This window comes from Nothobranchius furzeri, chromosome 4 (assembly GCF_043380555.1).
Source record: "Nothobranchius furzeri strain GRZ-AD chromosome 4, NfurGRZ-RIMD1, whole genome shotgun sequence".
Classification (NCBI taxonomy): domain Eukaryota; kingdom Metazoa; phylum Chordata; class Actinopteri; order Cyprinodontiformes; family Nothobranchiidae; genus Nothobranchius; species Nothobranchius furzeri.
In genome coordinates, this window is record NC_091744.1 from 72,291,378 (window position 1) to 72,309,066 (window position 17,689).

At 40.8% G+C, this 17,689-nt stretch overlaps 1 protein-coding gene across 8 annotated transcripts in view; it reads right to left on the reverse strand.

Moving 5' to 3' along the window:
- shank3a (SH3 and multiple ankyrin repeat domains 3a) overlaps positions 1-17,689 on the reverse strand; it is a 228,187-nt gene that overhangs the window by 114,289 nt on the left and 96,209 nt on the right. For all 8 annotated transcript variants that reach the window (XR_011520350.1, XM_054733613.2, XM_054733611.2 and 5 more), the window contains 4 exons: positions 17,059-17,167; positions 16,398-16,549; positions 15,765-15,932; positions 7,931-8,047 (listed from right to left, as the gene is read on the reverse strand). Coding sequence is in view for 7 of the 8 variants with exons in the window: in XM_054733613.2 (XP_054589588.2) it covers positions 7,931-8,047; positions 15,765-15,932; positions 16,398-16,549; positions 17,059-17,167 (546 nt within the window). In the remaining variant the exon portion in view is untranslated. The remainder of the gene's footprint in view (positions 1-7,930; positions 8,048-15,764; positions 15,933-16,397; positions 16,550-17,058; positions 17,168-17,689) is intronic.

Genomic DNA, 17,689 nt, shown 5'->3' on the forward strand with positions numbered 1-17,689 from the left:
TCCAGGTGGTGACTTTATTGTATGGCTGGGCTGTGTGTAACCCTACCAGACATTCAATTGTACATGTTGGCCAGAGTATCTGTTTACAGTTCTGTGCTGCATTGGCTTTCCAATTCAAGTTTTCATGCAATTACAGAAGCACTTAAATTTTAAGGGAAATAATTCAGCAGCTCTAAAAAAAAATCTCGAGCAACAGTGAAGTTCAGTTCAGCTTTTGTTAAACAGAAATATACTTTTTGGCATTGCTTTGGGTTGAATAAATTCTTATTTATATAAATATTGCATTGTGCAGCGGTATAGCTCAGAATATAGAGCATGTGGTCTAGTAGGAGGAAGGTTGCAGGATCAATCCCAGCATTGGAATGTGTGTCCAATTTATATTATGTTCTAGCTTAGAAAATTGGGTAATATTTACTAATATGTGTCAGATATAGTTCACCCAATTCCTTTATGTATTTCTTAACTTTGAATATTAGGTACTATTAACAAACATTTATGCGGTATAAATTAACAAACATTGTGTGCAAATTGTTATCTCAATTTTATTGGGTAGTTTCTATAGGTAGCGTTTTATAGTGTGCTATTGGTGTGATCTAAACCAACCAGTCCATGAAACACATGCATGAATGTGAGATTAATGAATGAAAAGAGAAAATAAATGTTAAAACAATCATTTAATTGTAGCTTCTTGAACACAAAAGTGCCCATACACATCATGTGAAATGAGAAAGAAAACACACCAGTAGTTTCAACTGACACAATAATAATGATGATTTTCCAACAGTTAAAAAACACGGGATGAACTAAATCTTCCAAATCTTTTATGTGTTCTTCAAAACCATCTGACAGCATTGAAACCAAGTATTTTTCAATTAGTTTCTTTGGTTATGAATCAAGAAATCATCCAACTGAAAAGACACTGCTGACATGCAGAAAGAACAAAGGCCCACCAAATTGAAGCATTGTAACTTGGATGCGATAATTGTTCTTTATCTTTCCAGTGTGGGAGCCATTTTTAACTCCTAACATGAATTGTGTTGTTACCTTTTATTTTAGCACTCAGTAATGAGAAGAAAAGTCTAAACTTATGGAAACTAAAACTCATCTTTAAGTTGTGATCATGGCCCTAAGCAGAAATGTGATTAAATTATCTCTAACAAGTTGAACAGAGACTTATTTATCATTAAATGTCTAATCCAGTAATATAATTGTTGCTTTTAATAGTTTACAAAAAAGAGCTACAAAGAGGATATGTTGTAAATCACACAAAAGATTTTATTTATTTGGCTTTTTAAAAATGTCTAAACTAATCAACATGTCATTAGCTGAGAAGAAGGACAATGGGTCCTCCAAAAAGGTAACTGAGCGGTCGGTCACTGTCATGGTGGAGATGGAGGGAAAACATGGAAAAATTGGTATTTAGTCACCCACTCATTGTGCAAGGCTCTCACTCCAAAAGATGAGAGGCCTGTAATTTTCATAGGTATACCTCAACTATGAGACAAAATGAGAAGAAAAATCCAGAAAATTTGACTGATTTTTCATGAATTTATTTGCAAATAATTGTGGGAAATGAGTATTTGATCAATGACGAAATTCCATCTCAATACTTTATCTACCCTTTCTTGGCAATGACAGGGCTCAAACATTTTCTGTAGGTCTTCACAAGGTTTTCACACACTGCTGCTGGTATTTTGGCCCATTCCTCCATGCAGATCTCCTCTGCAGCAGTGATGTTTTGGGGCTGTTGCTGGGCTACATGGACTTTCAACCCTCTCCAAAGATTTTCTATAATTTTGAGAACTAGAGGCTGGCTAGACCACTCCAGGGCCTTGAAATGCATTTTATGAGGACACTCCTTTGTTTACCTGGGCGGTGTGTTTGGGATCATTGTCATGCTGAAAGACCCAGCCATGTTCATCTTCAATGCCCTTGCTGATGGAAGGAGATGTTCATTCAAAATCCAACGATACATGGCCCCGTTCATTCTTTCCTTTACACGGCTCAGCCGTCCTGGTCCATTTGCAGAAAAGCAGTAGCCTGGCCTGCCAGACTCCTCCCCTGTTTAATTCTGCACAGAGAGAGTCTAGGAACACTCCTATTCAAATAACCCCACCCTGTGAGAATTCTAACCGAGCCAATCAGCTCTGAGTAGCATACGTCGCAAAACCTTCTAAAGAAAGATGCTTGAGCTGTCGCCAGACGCCATTTTTGACCACAGCTAAAAAACTACAGTGTTGCGGACGTCACACACAACAACGCTCAGTTTCTCATAAACAACAACGACAGCGGCGGAGTTTGTTGCAGCTTTTCTTCTGTTCTGAATGACTTGAATGTCTTTAAAACCACACCAAGTAGAAGCACTAAAAGCATTTATTCTAAAAAATAAATAAATAAAAGATGTTTGCGCAGTTGCCAGATGCCTTTTGTTTACTACATTTTAAAAAACTACAGCGTCGCGTGGTGCAGCCGGCATTTCCGTCTATTTTGTGATTGGTTATTTTTGAGCTGCCTAGCCCCGCCCCTCAAGTGCCTCTCTGCCTTTGACTTACCAGACTCCCTCTGTGCAGGATTAAACAGAGGACGAGTCTGGCAGGCCAGCCTAGAAAAACAGCTCCAAAGCATGAAGTTTCCACCCCCATGCTTTACAGTAGGTATGGTGTTCGTTGGATGCAACCCAGCATTCTTTCTCTTCCAAACACAGCAAGTTGAGTTTATCAAAAAGTTCTATTTTGGTTTCATCTGACCATACGACATTCTCCCAATCCTCTCCTGAATCATCCAAATGTGCTTGCTCAAGCAGGGGGACACGTCTGACACTGCAGGTCTGGTGGCATAGTGTGTTACTGGTGGTAGCCTTTATAGCTTTAGCTAATTCACAAGCCCTCCCCGTGTAGTTCTGTGATTTTTGCTCACCGTTCTTGTGATCATTTTGACCCTACGGGGTGAGAGCTTGCATAGAGCCCCTAACTGAGGGAGATTATCAGTGATCTTGTATGTCTTCCACTTTCTAATTGCTCCCACAGTGGATTTGTTCACAACAAGCTGCTTACCTATTGCAGATTCAGTCTTCCCAGCCTAGGGCAGGTCTACAGTTTTCTCTCTGGTGTCCTTTGACAGCTCTTTGGTCTTGGCCATAGTGGAGTTTAGAGTGTGATAGTTTGAGGCTGTGGACTGGTGCCTTTTATACTAATTACAAGTACCAACAGGTACCATTAATACAAAGAAAGAAAACAAATTTTCATATAGCGCCTCTCAAGATAAAAATCACGAGGCTCTTACACACAAAAAAAAATTATAAAATTTGCATTTCATTTAAACAAATGATTACTAATATGTTTAAAATGAGAAAATAAAATTAAAATTGTGATGAAAAAAATGTAAAGAAGGGGTGAAATAAAATAAATAAGAAAGAGGGAAATCAGTGGATACAGGTAATAAGTGGAAGCCTCTTACAGAAGAAGTTACAGGTCTGAGATCCAGGAATATTGTTTGTTTGAAGGAGACCAAATGCTTATTTTCCACCATAATTTGCTAATAAATTAATTAAAAATCAGACTGTGATTTTCAGGATCTATTTTTTCTCATTTTGTCACTCATCGAAAAGGTATACATTACAAACTTCTCTTATCTTTTTAAGTGGGAGAACTTGCACAACTAGAGGATGACTAGATCATTTTTTGCCCTACTGTAAATGTGGGGGAATCTAATCTAATCCTATAAATATATTAAATTAAATAAACAAATATCACTAAAATCGCTATTAAAGCTGTTCTGGTGAATCTGCAAACAAGCTAGTTTTTGAATGCAAACACATAGAAATTAATCAATCAGAAAAGGTGGGTTGAAGCTAAGATGCAAAGTAGTCTAGAACACCTGTTTGGGTAACCTGACTGCTCCAAGTGGACGAACATTATTAGGGCGACGGTGGCACAGGAGTTAAGTGCTCGCCCCATTATTGGAAGGTTGCAGGTTCGAGCCCCGCTCAGTCTGTCACTGTCGTTGTGTCCTTTTGGCAAGACACTTGACCCACCTTGCCTGCTGGTGGTGGTCAGAGGGACCGGTGGCGCCAGTGTTCGGCAACTTCGCCTCTGTCAGTGCGCCCCAGGGCAGCTGTGGCTACATCGTAGCTCATCCCCACCATTGTATGAATGTGTGTGTGAATGGGTGAATGACTGATTGTGTTGTATAGTGCCTTGGGGGGCTCCGGGACTCTAGAAGGCACTATTTCAAATACAGGCCATTATGTTCTCTAAAATAATCTGCTGTGGTCTCTAGTATGAATGAATGCCTTATCAGTGGTTTTCAGCGTAAAAAAAAAAAATAAATAAAAACTGGCACGCCTGTTTTAGGAAGTTAGAGGAGTGGGGCACGGGACTTTGAGTCTTGCTCATTAATATTTAGGATATGCAAATATCAGAAACAAGACTCTTCTGCTGCCTTTGTTCTCTCTTTTTTCTTGGGTAAAAATGCACTGTTGATCTTTCATCTCCACAAAAACAAGCCCAACTCTGTTCCGCCATGTTGTGAGGTTGCTAATGCTAATGGTTAGTTTCTACTAGCCATTACATGCACTGCTCTCTCCTGGATGCTACATCAACAGCCTGTTGCATTCACAACCCAAGGTGAGTGAGTCCATGAATACATATTTTACAGTCAGAAGTAGATTTGTGTGGCTTTTTCTGACCTGACCATTTCCCCATCTATTTTCCTTTGGTACCAAATTCAGGAAATAGGGGTAGAACACTATTTTCACAGTCAGCATGCATGTGAAATGCATGACTGATCGTATCTCAAAAAGAACAAGTTTTATAAAATTTTCAGTAAAACTTCTGCTTTAAGGTCATCTAATGGTTTCCTCTTGTTACCTGTTCTGATTGTGTGTCTGTTTTCAAACATTTTGCTTTCATTTTACTTATCAGCCTCATTGTCTTCTGATCACTCGTTCAACCATTTCTCAAGAATCTCTCTGCCCAGCAAAATACCCCCACAGTTTCCTCATCCCCTGCTGCTGATCGCATCCACAACATTGTAAAGTAATGCTAATGGACACACAGATCCGAACAAAGGCACAAGCATCGAGCAAGCTTTTTCTAACGAGGATTTCCGCTTTTTTACACCTTCATTCATCGTGTCCCTCATTCTGAAACTCTTCTCGTCTCTACATATGGATCTATTGATCTGTCCTCTTGACAGCTGCTTTTCCAGTACAAGTCCTTCATGTAACAGCCATTACAGATAATCATCCAAAGCAGGCCTGCTTCACTTCAGGTCTGCTGGAACCCTGCTATGATCCACCATTCCTCAGATCAATCAGCTTACCGTGGTGGCTGCTTCCCAGAAAAACAGCAAACCTTATCAGTTAGAACAGACAAAAGCAGAGCATCACACAGAAGACTTTAAAGAGCAAGTCACACCAATTTTTTTTTTTTTTTGCTGATAACTTGTATAAATACGTGTATCATAGTGTTGTAGCCATGTGCAGTCATTATTTTTGCATTGTGGTGCATTTCTTTAAAAACTTAAAATTCAGCCTAAAACCTTCAGTCCAGCGCCCTCTTCAGCTCAAAAATATTCTACACAAATTTACAACAGTTTGAAATTTGTCTAGACAAATAGGTGAAAGGTCCCATGCAACATAACCAAGTCCCATGTAAGGTGTCACAGCTCTGTGGCTGTAGGTTATAAAAGCATTGCGGCCTCGACCAGCCTTGTAGCAGTGGACTCGGATTCGCCGTGAGTGTTTATGCTGTGGCCTAGCTGTAGTTAGCAGTAACATCGAGTCAGAGTCCCAGCAAAGCTTCTATTGTAATTATTTAGTTCTAGTAGCTTGGCTGTTAGATTTTGTAAGTTAGTGTTTTTTGCATGTGACTTTCACCAACTTGATGAAGTTTGAACCGGGTTGTGCTGGTTTGAAAAGTGTTTCAATAATTAGTCCAAGCCGTTCCAGTAATTAGCCAGATCCCGCCAACTGCTGCTTCTCCAAACCGAAGATTTTGGGCTCAATTTGATAAATTAAAATAGAATATAATAATATAATAATATAATATAATAGAACAGAACAGAACAGAATAGAATAGAATAGAATAGAATAGAATAGAATAGAAAGAAAAAAATCTAACTATTCCCTAATCTGGTCTTTGATTAAATCCACTTGTGTTTCTGTCATATCAAAGGAGAATTTTTGGAGTCTACACCAACAGGCCAGCACTGAACCTATTCTAACATATTCCCCTAATTTGTCTAAACCAAATGTTCTAACTAATTGTAAGACCCACAGTGACTTTTATAGAGCAGCAGACCTGAAATGGAGGCAGATTCTAACAAAAACTATTATGTATGTTGGAGTAACACGAGTAAAACAAGAGCAAAGTCTGATCTCCTCCCCACTGAGAAGGTAAACACGCAACAACCGCCGTCACGTGGATGTGCTACAAACAGTTAGCATCAATTATTGATGCTCTGCTTACAAAACACACACACACACACACACACCTACACACACACACACACACACACACACACACACACACACACACACACACACACACACTCCTGAAACGGTGGTGTTCTGGTCAAATTGAAGCAGTTCATTTATCACCACGGAAGTTAACTGTGCAAGTGCATAGTTATGTAAAAAAAATCTCAACACACACACGTGCATGGACACATTTTCCCTGTCTCCTTGTAAAAGAGAGAAGCTCATTTAATGTTGATGAACTGAGCACCATCGTCTCAGAGAAGCAACAGAAAAGCATCTTCTGGAGTGCCAGCTTACATCTTTCACTAGTTTCATCCCAAACATCACACGGGCGTTCGCCATATAACATAAATGGATTTGAGTGACCTTATTCCCCTGTGTTTTCTTATAACTTTGCCAATAAACGTGTTCATTTTTTTTATTATTGCATAAGAGCTATATGAGAAAAAAGGATTACTTTCAACTGCATGATGGGACTTTTTTATTGGAAAGTAGCACCGAGGCTCTGTGATGCTGCTGCTTTGGGCCCTGGCAAGATGGGCTGGGGTCTCCATGCCCTGGGTGGCATTTTGGCAACAGAGTTGCCTATTGGGGCCAGTGGCCTATTGGGGCTAAGCCCAACCAGCCATTCCTCCCCATCTCCACACATTTTTCTCCTCCTGCTCCCTCACATCATCACACAATCATGCACATAGGACCTTAGGGGGTGGACAAGTCAGGGGGTGCGGGTATGGACCCCATTTCCGCATTCCTGTGGCAACCTGCCCCCCAATTTTATTTGCACCTTAAACACTTCCACCAATGACATTCCACGCAAACACACTTAGGCCTTGGGAGTGAGCACATTCAACGGCATTTGGCAGGGGGATTTTTCAGCCTCATCCCGAGTGCTGGTGCCCACTTCCAATTTTAGACTGCACTTAGACACAGAGGGCTGTGGGTGCAAGTGGGGTGGTGTGGTGGCATCAGCTGGCGTAGGCCAGACGATGCCCGCACTGCCCGCTCACTACAGCCATGGAATACACCTCAGCAACACACACTAACACTATATTGGAGAAGGCGGAGGGAGACAAGGGGTCTTAGCACACCTCTGTTGTCACTTGGCTTTCCAGGACTGGAGGCTAGGAGGGAGATCTGGCTGTCTGGTTGGGGTCTGGGGTGGTGGGTTGCTTTGCTCAGCGTTGGGAGGGGGAGCCTGCTCATCAGCACCCCATCAGAAAGGGTCGAACTCTGGGAACCGGTAATGGTTGTACCCCATGTGCAGCTGTACCGGCACCAGAGTGAATAGGGTGTGTATGGGGAGCACGAGTGGGTGTCCGGTACATTTTGTGAAATTGACACAGAAACACATTTCCTAAAGCACATAAAAATAATAATGCCTGGATGTTTCCACATCCATTTATTTAACATAAAACAATATAAATATACGTGTGACTTTTAAGAACATACCTGGTTGTAGAGAGCGCACACGTGCAGGGCGGTGTTTCCAGAGGCATTCTGGGTGCTCATGTCAGCTCCGTAGAACAGCAGGTGTTCCAAATGCTGCACATGTCCATAACGGCAAGCCTAAAAGAACACAGCCGTGCAGTTATTCTTCTGTGATTCCTAAATCTTAACAGTTGACAGGAAGGTCTGCAAGAAAACATCTCATTTTAGAGTTAACAGATCAGTAAATACAACCCAAGCTGAATTCTACCTTCCAATCTCTCATCTGGACAAAACCAGCAGAAGACATATTCTTGCTGTAATTAAGAAGATAGTACTGTGACCTACTTCTCTTTCCTTGCCAGAAATTAGAGCTGAGGAAATAACTGTATAATAACTCAACTATCCCTGACTGAATACATTTTTCAGAAGATAACCAGTTTCAAGCACTAAAGGAATCAAACCTCGGAGGTGTTAAGAACACTGATTCATTAGCCTGAGCTTGTATTTGAAGTTTTCTGGCCAATGCCTCAACCTTTGATCTGCTGTGAACAGTCTGTCCACAAACACACATGAAGTTGTTGACCAAAGTGAAAGTAACTTTTTCTTTGGCTACAAGTCTAAGTTGTTTTCGTCGACGTCGTTTAAGTTTCCAGAAGGAAGGGAGAGTCTTGTTTGTCTCACCTGAGGCTGAATGTAAATGTGTGAAGTTATTCTAGTAGGAGTTCGCCTTTTTCTGCTCCACTGTTTCACATCACTTGGAGCAATATCGTTTCATTCTTTACTTTATTTTCTTTCTTTCTCTCTTTGTTCCCTATGCACTTTCTGGTTCTGTCGTTCGTCATTCACATAGAAGAAAGCAGCTCTCCTGAGCTGTTCTTGTCTCCCTTCTGTGCTCTGTCTGTCTGCTAAAAGTGCATAAAAGACACAGAAACAGCACAAAAAAACAATGCTAAAATTGCTTTTATCAGCTTTCTGCAGCATATCCTTCTGCACATGATTTATACCAAAATGTTCTTACTGATGAAAAAGACACACTGTGAACAGCAACAAAAATAATAATGAAAAACGCCCAAAGATTTGGAAATGAAAAACATAAATAGGATCCAAATCTCTCACACTGAACAATTGTTGGGTTTCCAACAATGTGAGAAACATTTTTTAAAAATATGTTATTGAAAGATCACCCCAGACTTGAAAAGCAGGCACAAACAAACCATATTGTCATGGTCTGCGTCTGCGTCTTCCTTCATGTGTCTCCTGATGTTTTTCCATCCTCTCTAGATTCCCCTTTTGTGTTTCTTAGCGCCCTTATGTGTCCTTTGTCTGCATCTCAATTATGTGTCTCATGTCTGTAGCCCTTTAAAGTCAATTCCTCCCAGGTCCTGTGTCATTCATTCATCCCCAGCCCTCCAGGTCTTCCTTCACGTTCTGTAGCTCCAGCCTCCTTGTCCCCAGCTCAGTGTGTGTGTGTCATTCCCCTGCTCAGTGTTTGTGTATGTGTGTGTGCGCGTGTCCATCCCCATCTCGGTGTTTGTGTGTGTGTGTATGTGTGTGTGTGTGTGTGTGTGTGTGTGTGTGTGTGTGTGTGTGTGTGTGTGTGTGTGTGTGTGCATGTTCCATTCCCCAGTTCAGTGTATGTATGTGTGAGATTATGTGTGTCAGTGTGTGTGTGTGTGTGTGTGTGTGAGTCCTCCCCATGTAGATAATTGTTGTTTAGTTTTGTGTTTTAGGTTTATCTGCCCTCCACCGGTTCTGTTTCCCCATTTAGATATTGTAATCACCTGCCTTCCCTCCAGCCCTCACTCCACACACCTGCTTCCTGTTCCCCTAATTGTTCTCCCTGTGTATTTAAGCCCTGTCTTGTCTGTCTTTGGTGTTGGTCCATTGTTTGTAATTATGTCATGTCTTCTCGTGCCTCTCGTGTTTTTGGATCTCCAGATCTTTATCTGGATTGTTGGACTTTGGCTCCCAGCCCTTTTGGATTTACTTTTGTTTTTGGTCATCCTAAAATAAAAGGATTTTTTATTTATTCAACTTCTGCCTCGCGTCATCCTGGGTTACTGCATTTTGGGTCCCACCAACCTCGCACCGTGACACATACTGTTGTAATGATCTCGTCTTTGTAAAGATATTATGTTGTTCTGCTTGTACATGCGATTAGGTGTTTTGGTACTGGGTCTTTTATTTTATTTTATTTGTAAAAAGGAGCATGTTTCAATTCATAGGTACAATTATTTGTTTATCACTCAATTAAATTCAAAATCTGCTACAAAGACAACAATGCGTCAATCTTGCCTCTTGCAAGATTGACGCATTGTGTGGTATTTACCAATTTGTACTTGTGCATGAAAATGTTCCTAATTATTAGAGCAGCTCTGACCTTGCATAGGAATAGCATCTAGTGGTAGAACAGAGGAACAGTAATTGTTAAGGTTCTTATCCACGCATGTTCCTCATGCACAGATATTTACCCAGCAGGCTGTGTAATTATGTTGGTGGAAAAACGGCTTTTGTGCATAACTGGTGCTAAAACCAATTAAATACAATTGTGACGGATGGGAATCTGACATAATATCTGACGAATCTGTGTTAACTGAGGATTTAACAGAGCGTGCACACTGGAGAGAACGCATTCTCTGTGAGCGCACCAGGAAATCCTTCTGCTATGCTGTGATTTGGGACCCTTTGTGGTGCAAGAGACAACCCTCATGAATCCGATTGCAGTTCATATTTAATTTTGTAACTACGAGAATCCTCCAGAACCTCTTCTGCTCCCCGATCATACACACAACCAGACTGAATGGCAGCTCAGAAGAGGCTGAGGCTGCGCTCTCAGACATTTCCAACAAACTTCAAACAGAACAACTCCTTAAATGTAAATGATAACCCGTTATTCTACAATTTATCAAGTCAATCTGACAGGAACCTCTCCTCTGTCCCGACCGCGTTTATAACCTCTGCAACTAGTTTGTGTTTTATGCGCTTCGGCAGCCGGTGTTTCATTCTCATTGTCAATAAAGTTTTTCTTATTTCTTCTGGGGAAAATAACAGGGAGTCCCCAAACATGCTGAGGACATAGCGTGACCAAATGTGGTTAATTGAGCGCCTTTCTGTATGTAAATGATGGTGACCGCATGTTTCATTATTCAGGTTTTTGACTGTTCATGCACTCATTCTAAATTTCAGTTGTAGGAGGGAATGTGGGACAGTTTCTACGAACATTTGATAAATGAGGTCCCTGGGGTTTTTCTCTTTATGGTCTGATGTCTGAAACCTGAAAACCAAAGATGGTCTAAAATGTACACCGTAGTTGTGTGAAACTCATTTAAAAACACACATGAGAAGATAACGGTTGGTTGTTGCAGTGGTTCTGTCCTACACAGTCACTCATGACTAGTGTTCTTCCCCATAAGTTGCTTTGGAAAAAAGTGTTTGCCAAATACAGAAACATAAGCATGATTATGGTCTATGAAGAAATGAACCCTGTGTCACTTTGTTAATAGGCACAACATGATGAGGCCAGCAGTGCTGCATTCACCCACCAGGATGAGAACCACTCTAAAGGATTTTACTGCCATCCCCCTGCTGCACACCAGCAGTTAATTATAGCCATGGCAAATCTTTCAGTCAAAGTCTTGCTCAGCAATTTTTGGAAAATTCCTTCCATAGATGTGAATTTCTTGTACACAAGCGTTTTAGAAGTACATGAGGGGGTACTCTTTTCAACCAATCAAAACCGGCAGGATTTTGCAAGGAAATAAAACACTAATGTGCCGAAGAAAGATGCACGTTGGCACCAAATAGAATAGATTATAGAAATAACTCTCCTTCCATCAAGGTCGAGTATTTTAGGTTGGAAGAAGACCGGCGCCAATTGCTTGCTGAGTTACCAGAGTTGGCTGATTTTCAGCCTGATTGCTTTGACAAGTCTGCAGATCAGGCTCTGGGTAGTTTGTCTTTTTTGTACATGTGTTCCCTGTGTGGTGCATTTTACTGGCGAAGGGGATTAAAATGGGTTTAACAACGGTCAAAGAAAGCCTGGGAAGATATTAAGATACAGTACAGGTTGTCTGTCGAATATCTGTTATAGAATTCAAAGTGAATGTCTGTTAAGGTATGAGGGCTGATGTTAATTCTTTAAGTCAAATCAAACAACGGTTACAGATTTCTATTCATTTTTTTGGTTCGGATTTAATTTAAGGTGCATTTAACAACAAATTACATTTCAATTGGATTTCTTTCATCAAATTTGTATAAAACGCATGAAAAAATTCATAGATCTCTACATAACTTTAGCAGTTAAATGAATCAAATGAGGCGATTGTTCAATAAAGTGCATTTCCCTTTTCTCATATTAGATGTGCTTATGTTGCATCTAAGCCTTTTATTTGGGTTATTAGTATATGTATATGTATATACACACACACTATGTGAACAAAGTATTGGGACTCTGGCCTTTAGAAGCACATGCAACTCCCTCTACTCTGGAGTTGGAAAGGCTACTCTAGCTCGGCTCCAAATGGTACAAAATGCTGCAGCTAGATTCCTGACTGGCACCAGGAGGCATGAACACATCACGCCAATTTTGGCTCATCTGCATTGGCTTCCAGTCTCTTTTAGAGTCAAGTTCAAGGTACTCACATTTGTTTTCAAGTCACTACAAGGCCGTGCACCATACCTCTCTGATTTAATCACCCCGTACACTCCATCGTGCACTTTGAGCAAGGGCGCAGATAGGATGTTCAAACTGGGGGGGGACAAAGTTCCAATGCATCCTCCCCCAAACACACACACACACACACACACACACACACACACACACACACACACACACACACACACGTACACACACACACGTACACATACACAAACAATTGCAAGAGCCTTAACTAGAGCTCAGTCAGTTTGTGTAATTTCATCCAATGGTTTACGAAAAAACTAACACCATTATATATGTGTTTGAAGCCAGTATGCAATGGAACGCTGGCAACAAAGCTCTGCCTGATCAACACTATCCAACTCAGTCATTTGTTACTCTCCCAATCAATTACTAACCAAAACCTAATGCTTTATGCAAAACATGTTTTATTTACACATTAACTGATTTTCAGCATACCAATCTTTTAGGGCTGGGTAATAAATCGAAAATGTATCATTATCAAAATTTCTGACCCTTATCGAGAAAAATTTTCCCATGTAAAAAAATTTGATAATAAAAAAATGAATAGATATGTGTAGGTTGGCAACGTTTGTGTCCCTTTAAGAAGCTGTACCACCTTGACGTAACACACGCGACAGCCGCATCTAGTGGACAACTTTTGTTTCTGCGCATACCTGTAGTTATCATCCATTTATCGTTATTGAGGTGAAATCCTCAATATATCGTGATATGGATTTTAGGCCATATCGGCCAGCCCTACAATCTTTACAGAAAACATAAAAAGCCCTATGTAAAAAAAAAACTGCACAGAAAATATAATAAAAAACGATGTTCACTTATCACAGCAGTGGTTCCCAAACTTTTCAGCCTCAGATGTTCCTTCTTATTTTTACGTTATTTAGAAATTTTCATTATATTTGGAAAGTGTATATATATATATATATATATATATATATATATATATATATATATATATATATATATATATATCTTTTTAAATGTTATATTTTACTTATATTCTTATGATTATGTGGCACACTTTGACTTCCATATGTAACACATCGCCGTCTGCCCCTTTTTACAGCTTTTTTTAACATTGTCGCTACGTCTATCACGTTAGCTGTGTTTTTACCATCATTTCTACATCCATCACGTCCCACAGAAGGTTAAACAAACATCAAACCCAACATCTGGAGCTTGTAAGCTCCACACACCTCTTGTGCAGTACCAGTTGTCTGATGCTGCAGCAGCGCCAATCTGCCCGGCTGGATGAGTCCATTTCTTCATCAGAGTCAATATTCTGCTTCATAATCGGAGTGAGTCATTACCAGACAAAGTGATCAGTCAACAAAGACCAGACCTGCCGGCAATTGTAAGTTTCATCCCGATAATATTTGCCCTCTTCATGCTGCGTGCGTCTCCTCCTCTCCCGACTGGGAGCCTCTCGGCGGGAGGCATTTTTCAAACTCTAAACTCCCAAACTTTGCTCAGCCTGAAAGTTACACATCTCCACTATCTTCTGGTGTAAAGTAGCAACTTCATGAGGGATCTTATTTGTAGATGTGACTTGTTAACGTCAGCAATGACACTTGTCGCAATATTGCGACTTTGGCGCTTATAACGAGTAAGTTCCAACACTGACAACAATGTACTGAAACTATAACCAACATGCATAAACAAACAGATCGGTCCCGCTTACTTACATTGTTGGACTTTTTTAAAAACGCAGTAATTGTTGCTTGTCTTTTTTGCTTCATCCTGCGTCCTAGCAGGGGGGGAGGAGGATCGGAGTCAATATGAATCTGGGGTGACGGATCCCCCCCGTCCCCCACCCTATCTGCGCACCTGGCTTTGAGGTCATCACAACTGGAGTTGTTGGTCGTTCTGTGTGTGCGGTGCTCAGCCAGGTGGCAGGGCTTTCTCAGTCCGGACCCCCAAATAATTCCATTAGAGATCGGACAAGCACCCTCTCTGCTAGTTTTTAAGAGCAGGTTGAAGACCCATTTTTACACCATGGCGTTCCACTAGCCTTCTTTTAGTTGTTCTTATCTTGTCTTTTAACGAATATCTTTATTGTTTTAATCTGTTCCGTTTTATTTCAGTCGCTGCATGTTTGCTGTTTTACTCTTTAATATCTTTGTTTGGGGCAGCAGTAACTCAGCAGGTTGAGCGGGTTGTCCAGTATTCAGAAGGTTGCAGGTTCGATCCCGGCTCTGGACAGAGAATTCTGCTGTTGTGTCCTTGGGCAAGACACTTAACCCACGTTGCCTGCTGGTGATGGTCGGAGGGACCGGTGGCGCCTGTGCTCGGCAGCCTCGCCTCTGTCAGTGCGCCCTAGGGCAGCTGTGGCTACATCGTAGCTCATCACCATCAGTGTGTGAATGTGTGTGTGAATGGATGAATGATACACTGTAGTGTAAAGCGCTTTGGAGTCCTTACTCTGAGAGGCGCTATACAAGGGCGGGTCATTTATCATTCATTTATCATTTGTTGTGTGTACAGCACTTTGGTTCAATCTCATTGATGAAAAGCGCTTTATAAATAAAGATGATGATGGTGATATTACTTTTTATGACATTATAGCAGCTTCAACTTTTCTGGGAAATCATTACAAGTGTGTACTTTTTCACCATAATTTTTAATAGATGCATCTTTGAGGTCAGATGCTTACGTTGGAAGGGAAGACCTGGCTCAGAGTTTGCTCTAATTCATCTAAAAGCTTTTATATCTTGAATCTGTGCAGCCATGTTCATTCAAATGAAACTCATTCATCCATATTGTTATTGGGTGGTGTATCCCAATACTTTTTATAATATATGTTGTAATGTTTTATTTTATCTGTCTTGTAAACAAATGAAAAGCATAAGAAAATTCACCATAAAAACACCCTGGAGGTTACACTTTACCCATTTAGATCGCAAATATAGTATATACTAACATTCATCTTCATTGTTAATCACTAGCTCCATCATATATATATATATATATATATATATATATATATATATATATATATATATATATATATATATATATATATATATATGTCATTATGAAAAGAAAACACACCTCAACGTTATAAAAAAATCCTCAAAGCTACTCGGAAAACCAAGCTAGACTTTAAATCCAATACCTGCCCTTCTATTGTGCACACAGCAGAGTCGTTATGTGTCTGTGCGAGTCACTGCGTTTTACCTGGTGTATCTCCTGCCAGCCATTCTCATCCTCACAGCCGACCTGTGCGTGATCGTGCAGCAGCAGCTCACAGCAGTAGGGGTCTCCTCCTACCATTGAACTGTGGTAAAGTGGAGTCAACCCCCTGCTGTCCTTGTAGTCAGGTGACGCGCCCAAGTCCAGCAGTGTCTAAGGACAAAACCACAACTCTGTTGAAGTGCGCTCATTTTCTACGGTGGTGGTGGTTTCATAGTTAGAGCATCATTAATAAAGGGCTGTTGATGCACTTTTACAACCCAAGTTGTTACATTTCTCTGAAAACATTGGATATTTTAACAATGGCGATAAAGAAATTGAACAAAAGTAACAAATTCTAGTTTCTATGTGTGTGACTGATATCGAACCCCTTTACACACATGCAAGGCCATTAGATACAGCAGGCCATTTTAAGGGGGCACGTTAAGCCTCACATACTGAGTAATTGTTCAAGCACCCTACGTGCTTCATTGTTCAGCACCTGAGCTAAAATGTTACCAACCCCTTCCTCCGTGACTACCTTTCTCTTTTCCTATAATAACACATTAGAGTCCAGTGATCATACAAAAGGAATAAAACTGATGAGTCAGCATATGTTGCTCTGGGTTTAAGCCTTACTATTAGTGCTGTGTGGTTCTTGTTGCGCACAGCCTTGTGCAGGGCGGTGATGCCGTCCTTTGTTCTGAAGTCCAGATGTGCCCCTCCATTTTTCAGCACTTTGATGAGGTCTGCACATCCCTCCAACTGTGCTGCCAGCGTTAGTGGGCATTCTATGGAATTAAAGCCTGAGTAAGCAAACTGCATACGAATCACCATATTTCCACTTATTTTACTGTGTTTTTCTTACAAAATAATCTCAGAAAATATGAAGAAGTCTACGTTTGATGACAAAACCAATTACAGGGAAAAAGCTGCCTCATTTGGATGACAGCCTCGGCTGTGGCGGTCGTCACCCTCTGGTCCGCCTAAGTGGCTGCTTCCTGTGGAAACCAAACCTATTCTCATGTTGCCGTCGCTTTGCAGCTCATCTGCTAAACTGCAGGTCACCTGGCAGGAAAACCTCCATTTGTGGCTGGACAAGCATTTGAATTTACACAAAGAGATTGGCAAGGATAAAAAAAAATAGCTTTAGCCGGCAAGCAGAAGGCTTATTTCAGAAAATCCACACACGGTGGAGAAAGATAAAATGAGGCGGAAAGTAGAAAAGAAAAGATAAAGTGAGGTTGGAAAAGGACCATATGCTGACTAAAGTGACGTTCAACACAATAGACTGGCTCACCTCCCGTGTCTGGATCGTGGAAGTTAGGATCCAGGCCTTTTTCCAGGAACCTTGAGACCTTTTCAATGTTCCTCTGCTGCACATACTCCATAAACTTCTTCAGGTTTGCCTAATAGAGGGAGACAAGGGGCCGGGGGAGAGGGGGGAGACACAGCAGCGGTTGGGTGATGCTGAACTCATGTGGATGGGGGTGATAAATAATGCAGGTCAGAGATGAAAGCTACATTTGTTGCTCTTCGCTTCTGTCTGAAGGTTTTATTTCTGTTCTGTCATGCCAACCAAATGGATCAGAAGATATACAAGCTATTACAGGGCAGGCTCTAAAAGAGAGGTAGAAAGGGCGGACAGTAACACTTTTTCCTTTCTTCTTGGAAATTAGTGTCAAGACAAATGAAATCCCGAGGCTAATATATGGTTTTTTGGTTGAAAGAGAATAGCAGTGTTCTTGTAAAAAGCCTGAGAACATCACTTATGTGTTGCTTGGCTTAATAAAAATTCACATAAAACATAAAATCTGTTTAATTCAACAAGCAATACGCCCAGAAAACGCACACCCTGGGAACAGATTTGCTTTGTGACTTTCCCTCTGTTATGATTAAAGATCTACTACACTAAAGCTGATGTCAGATCA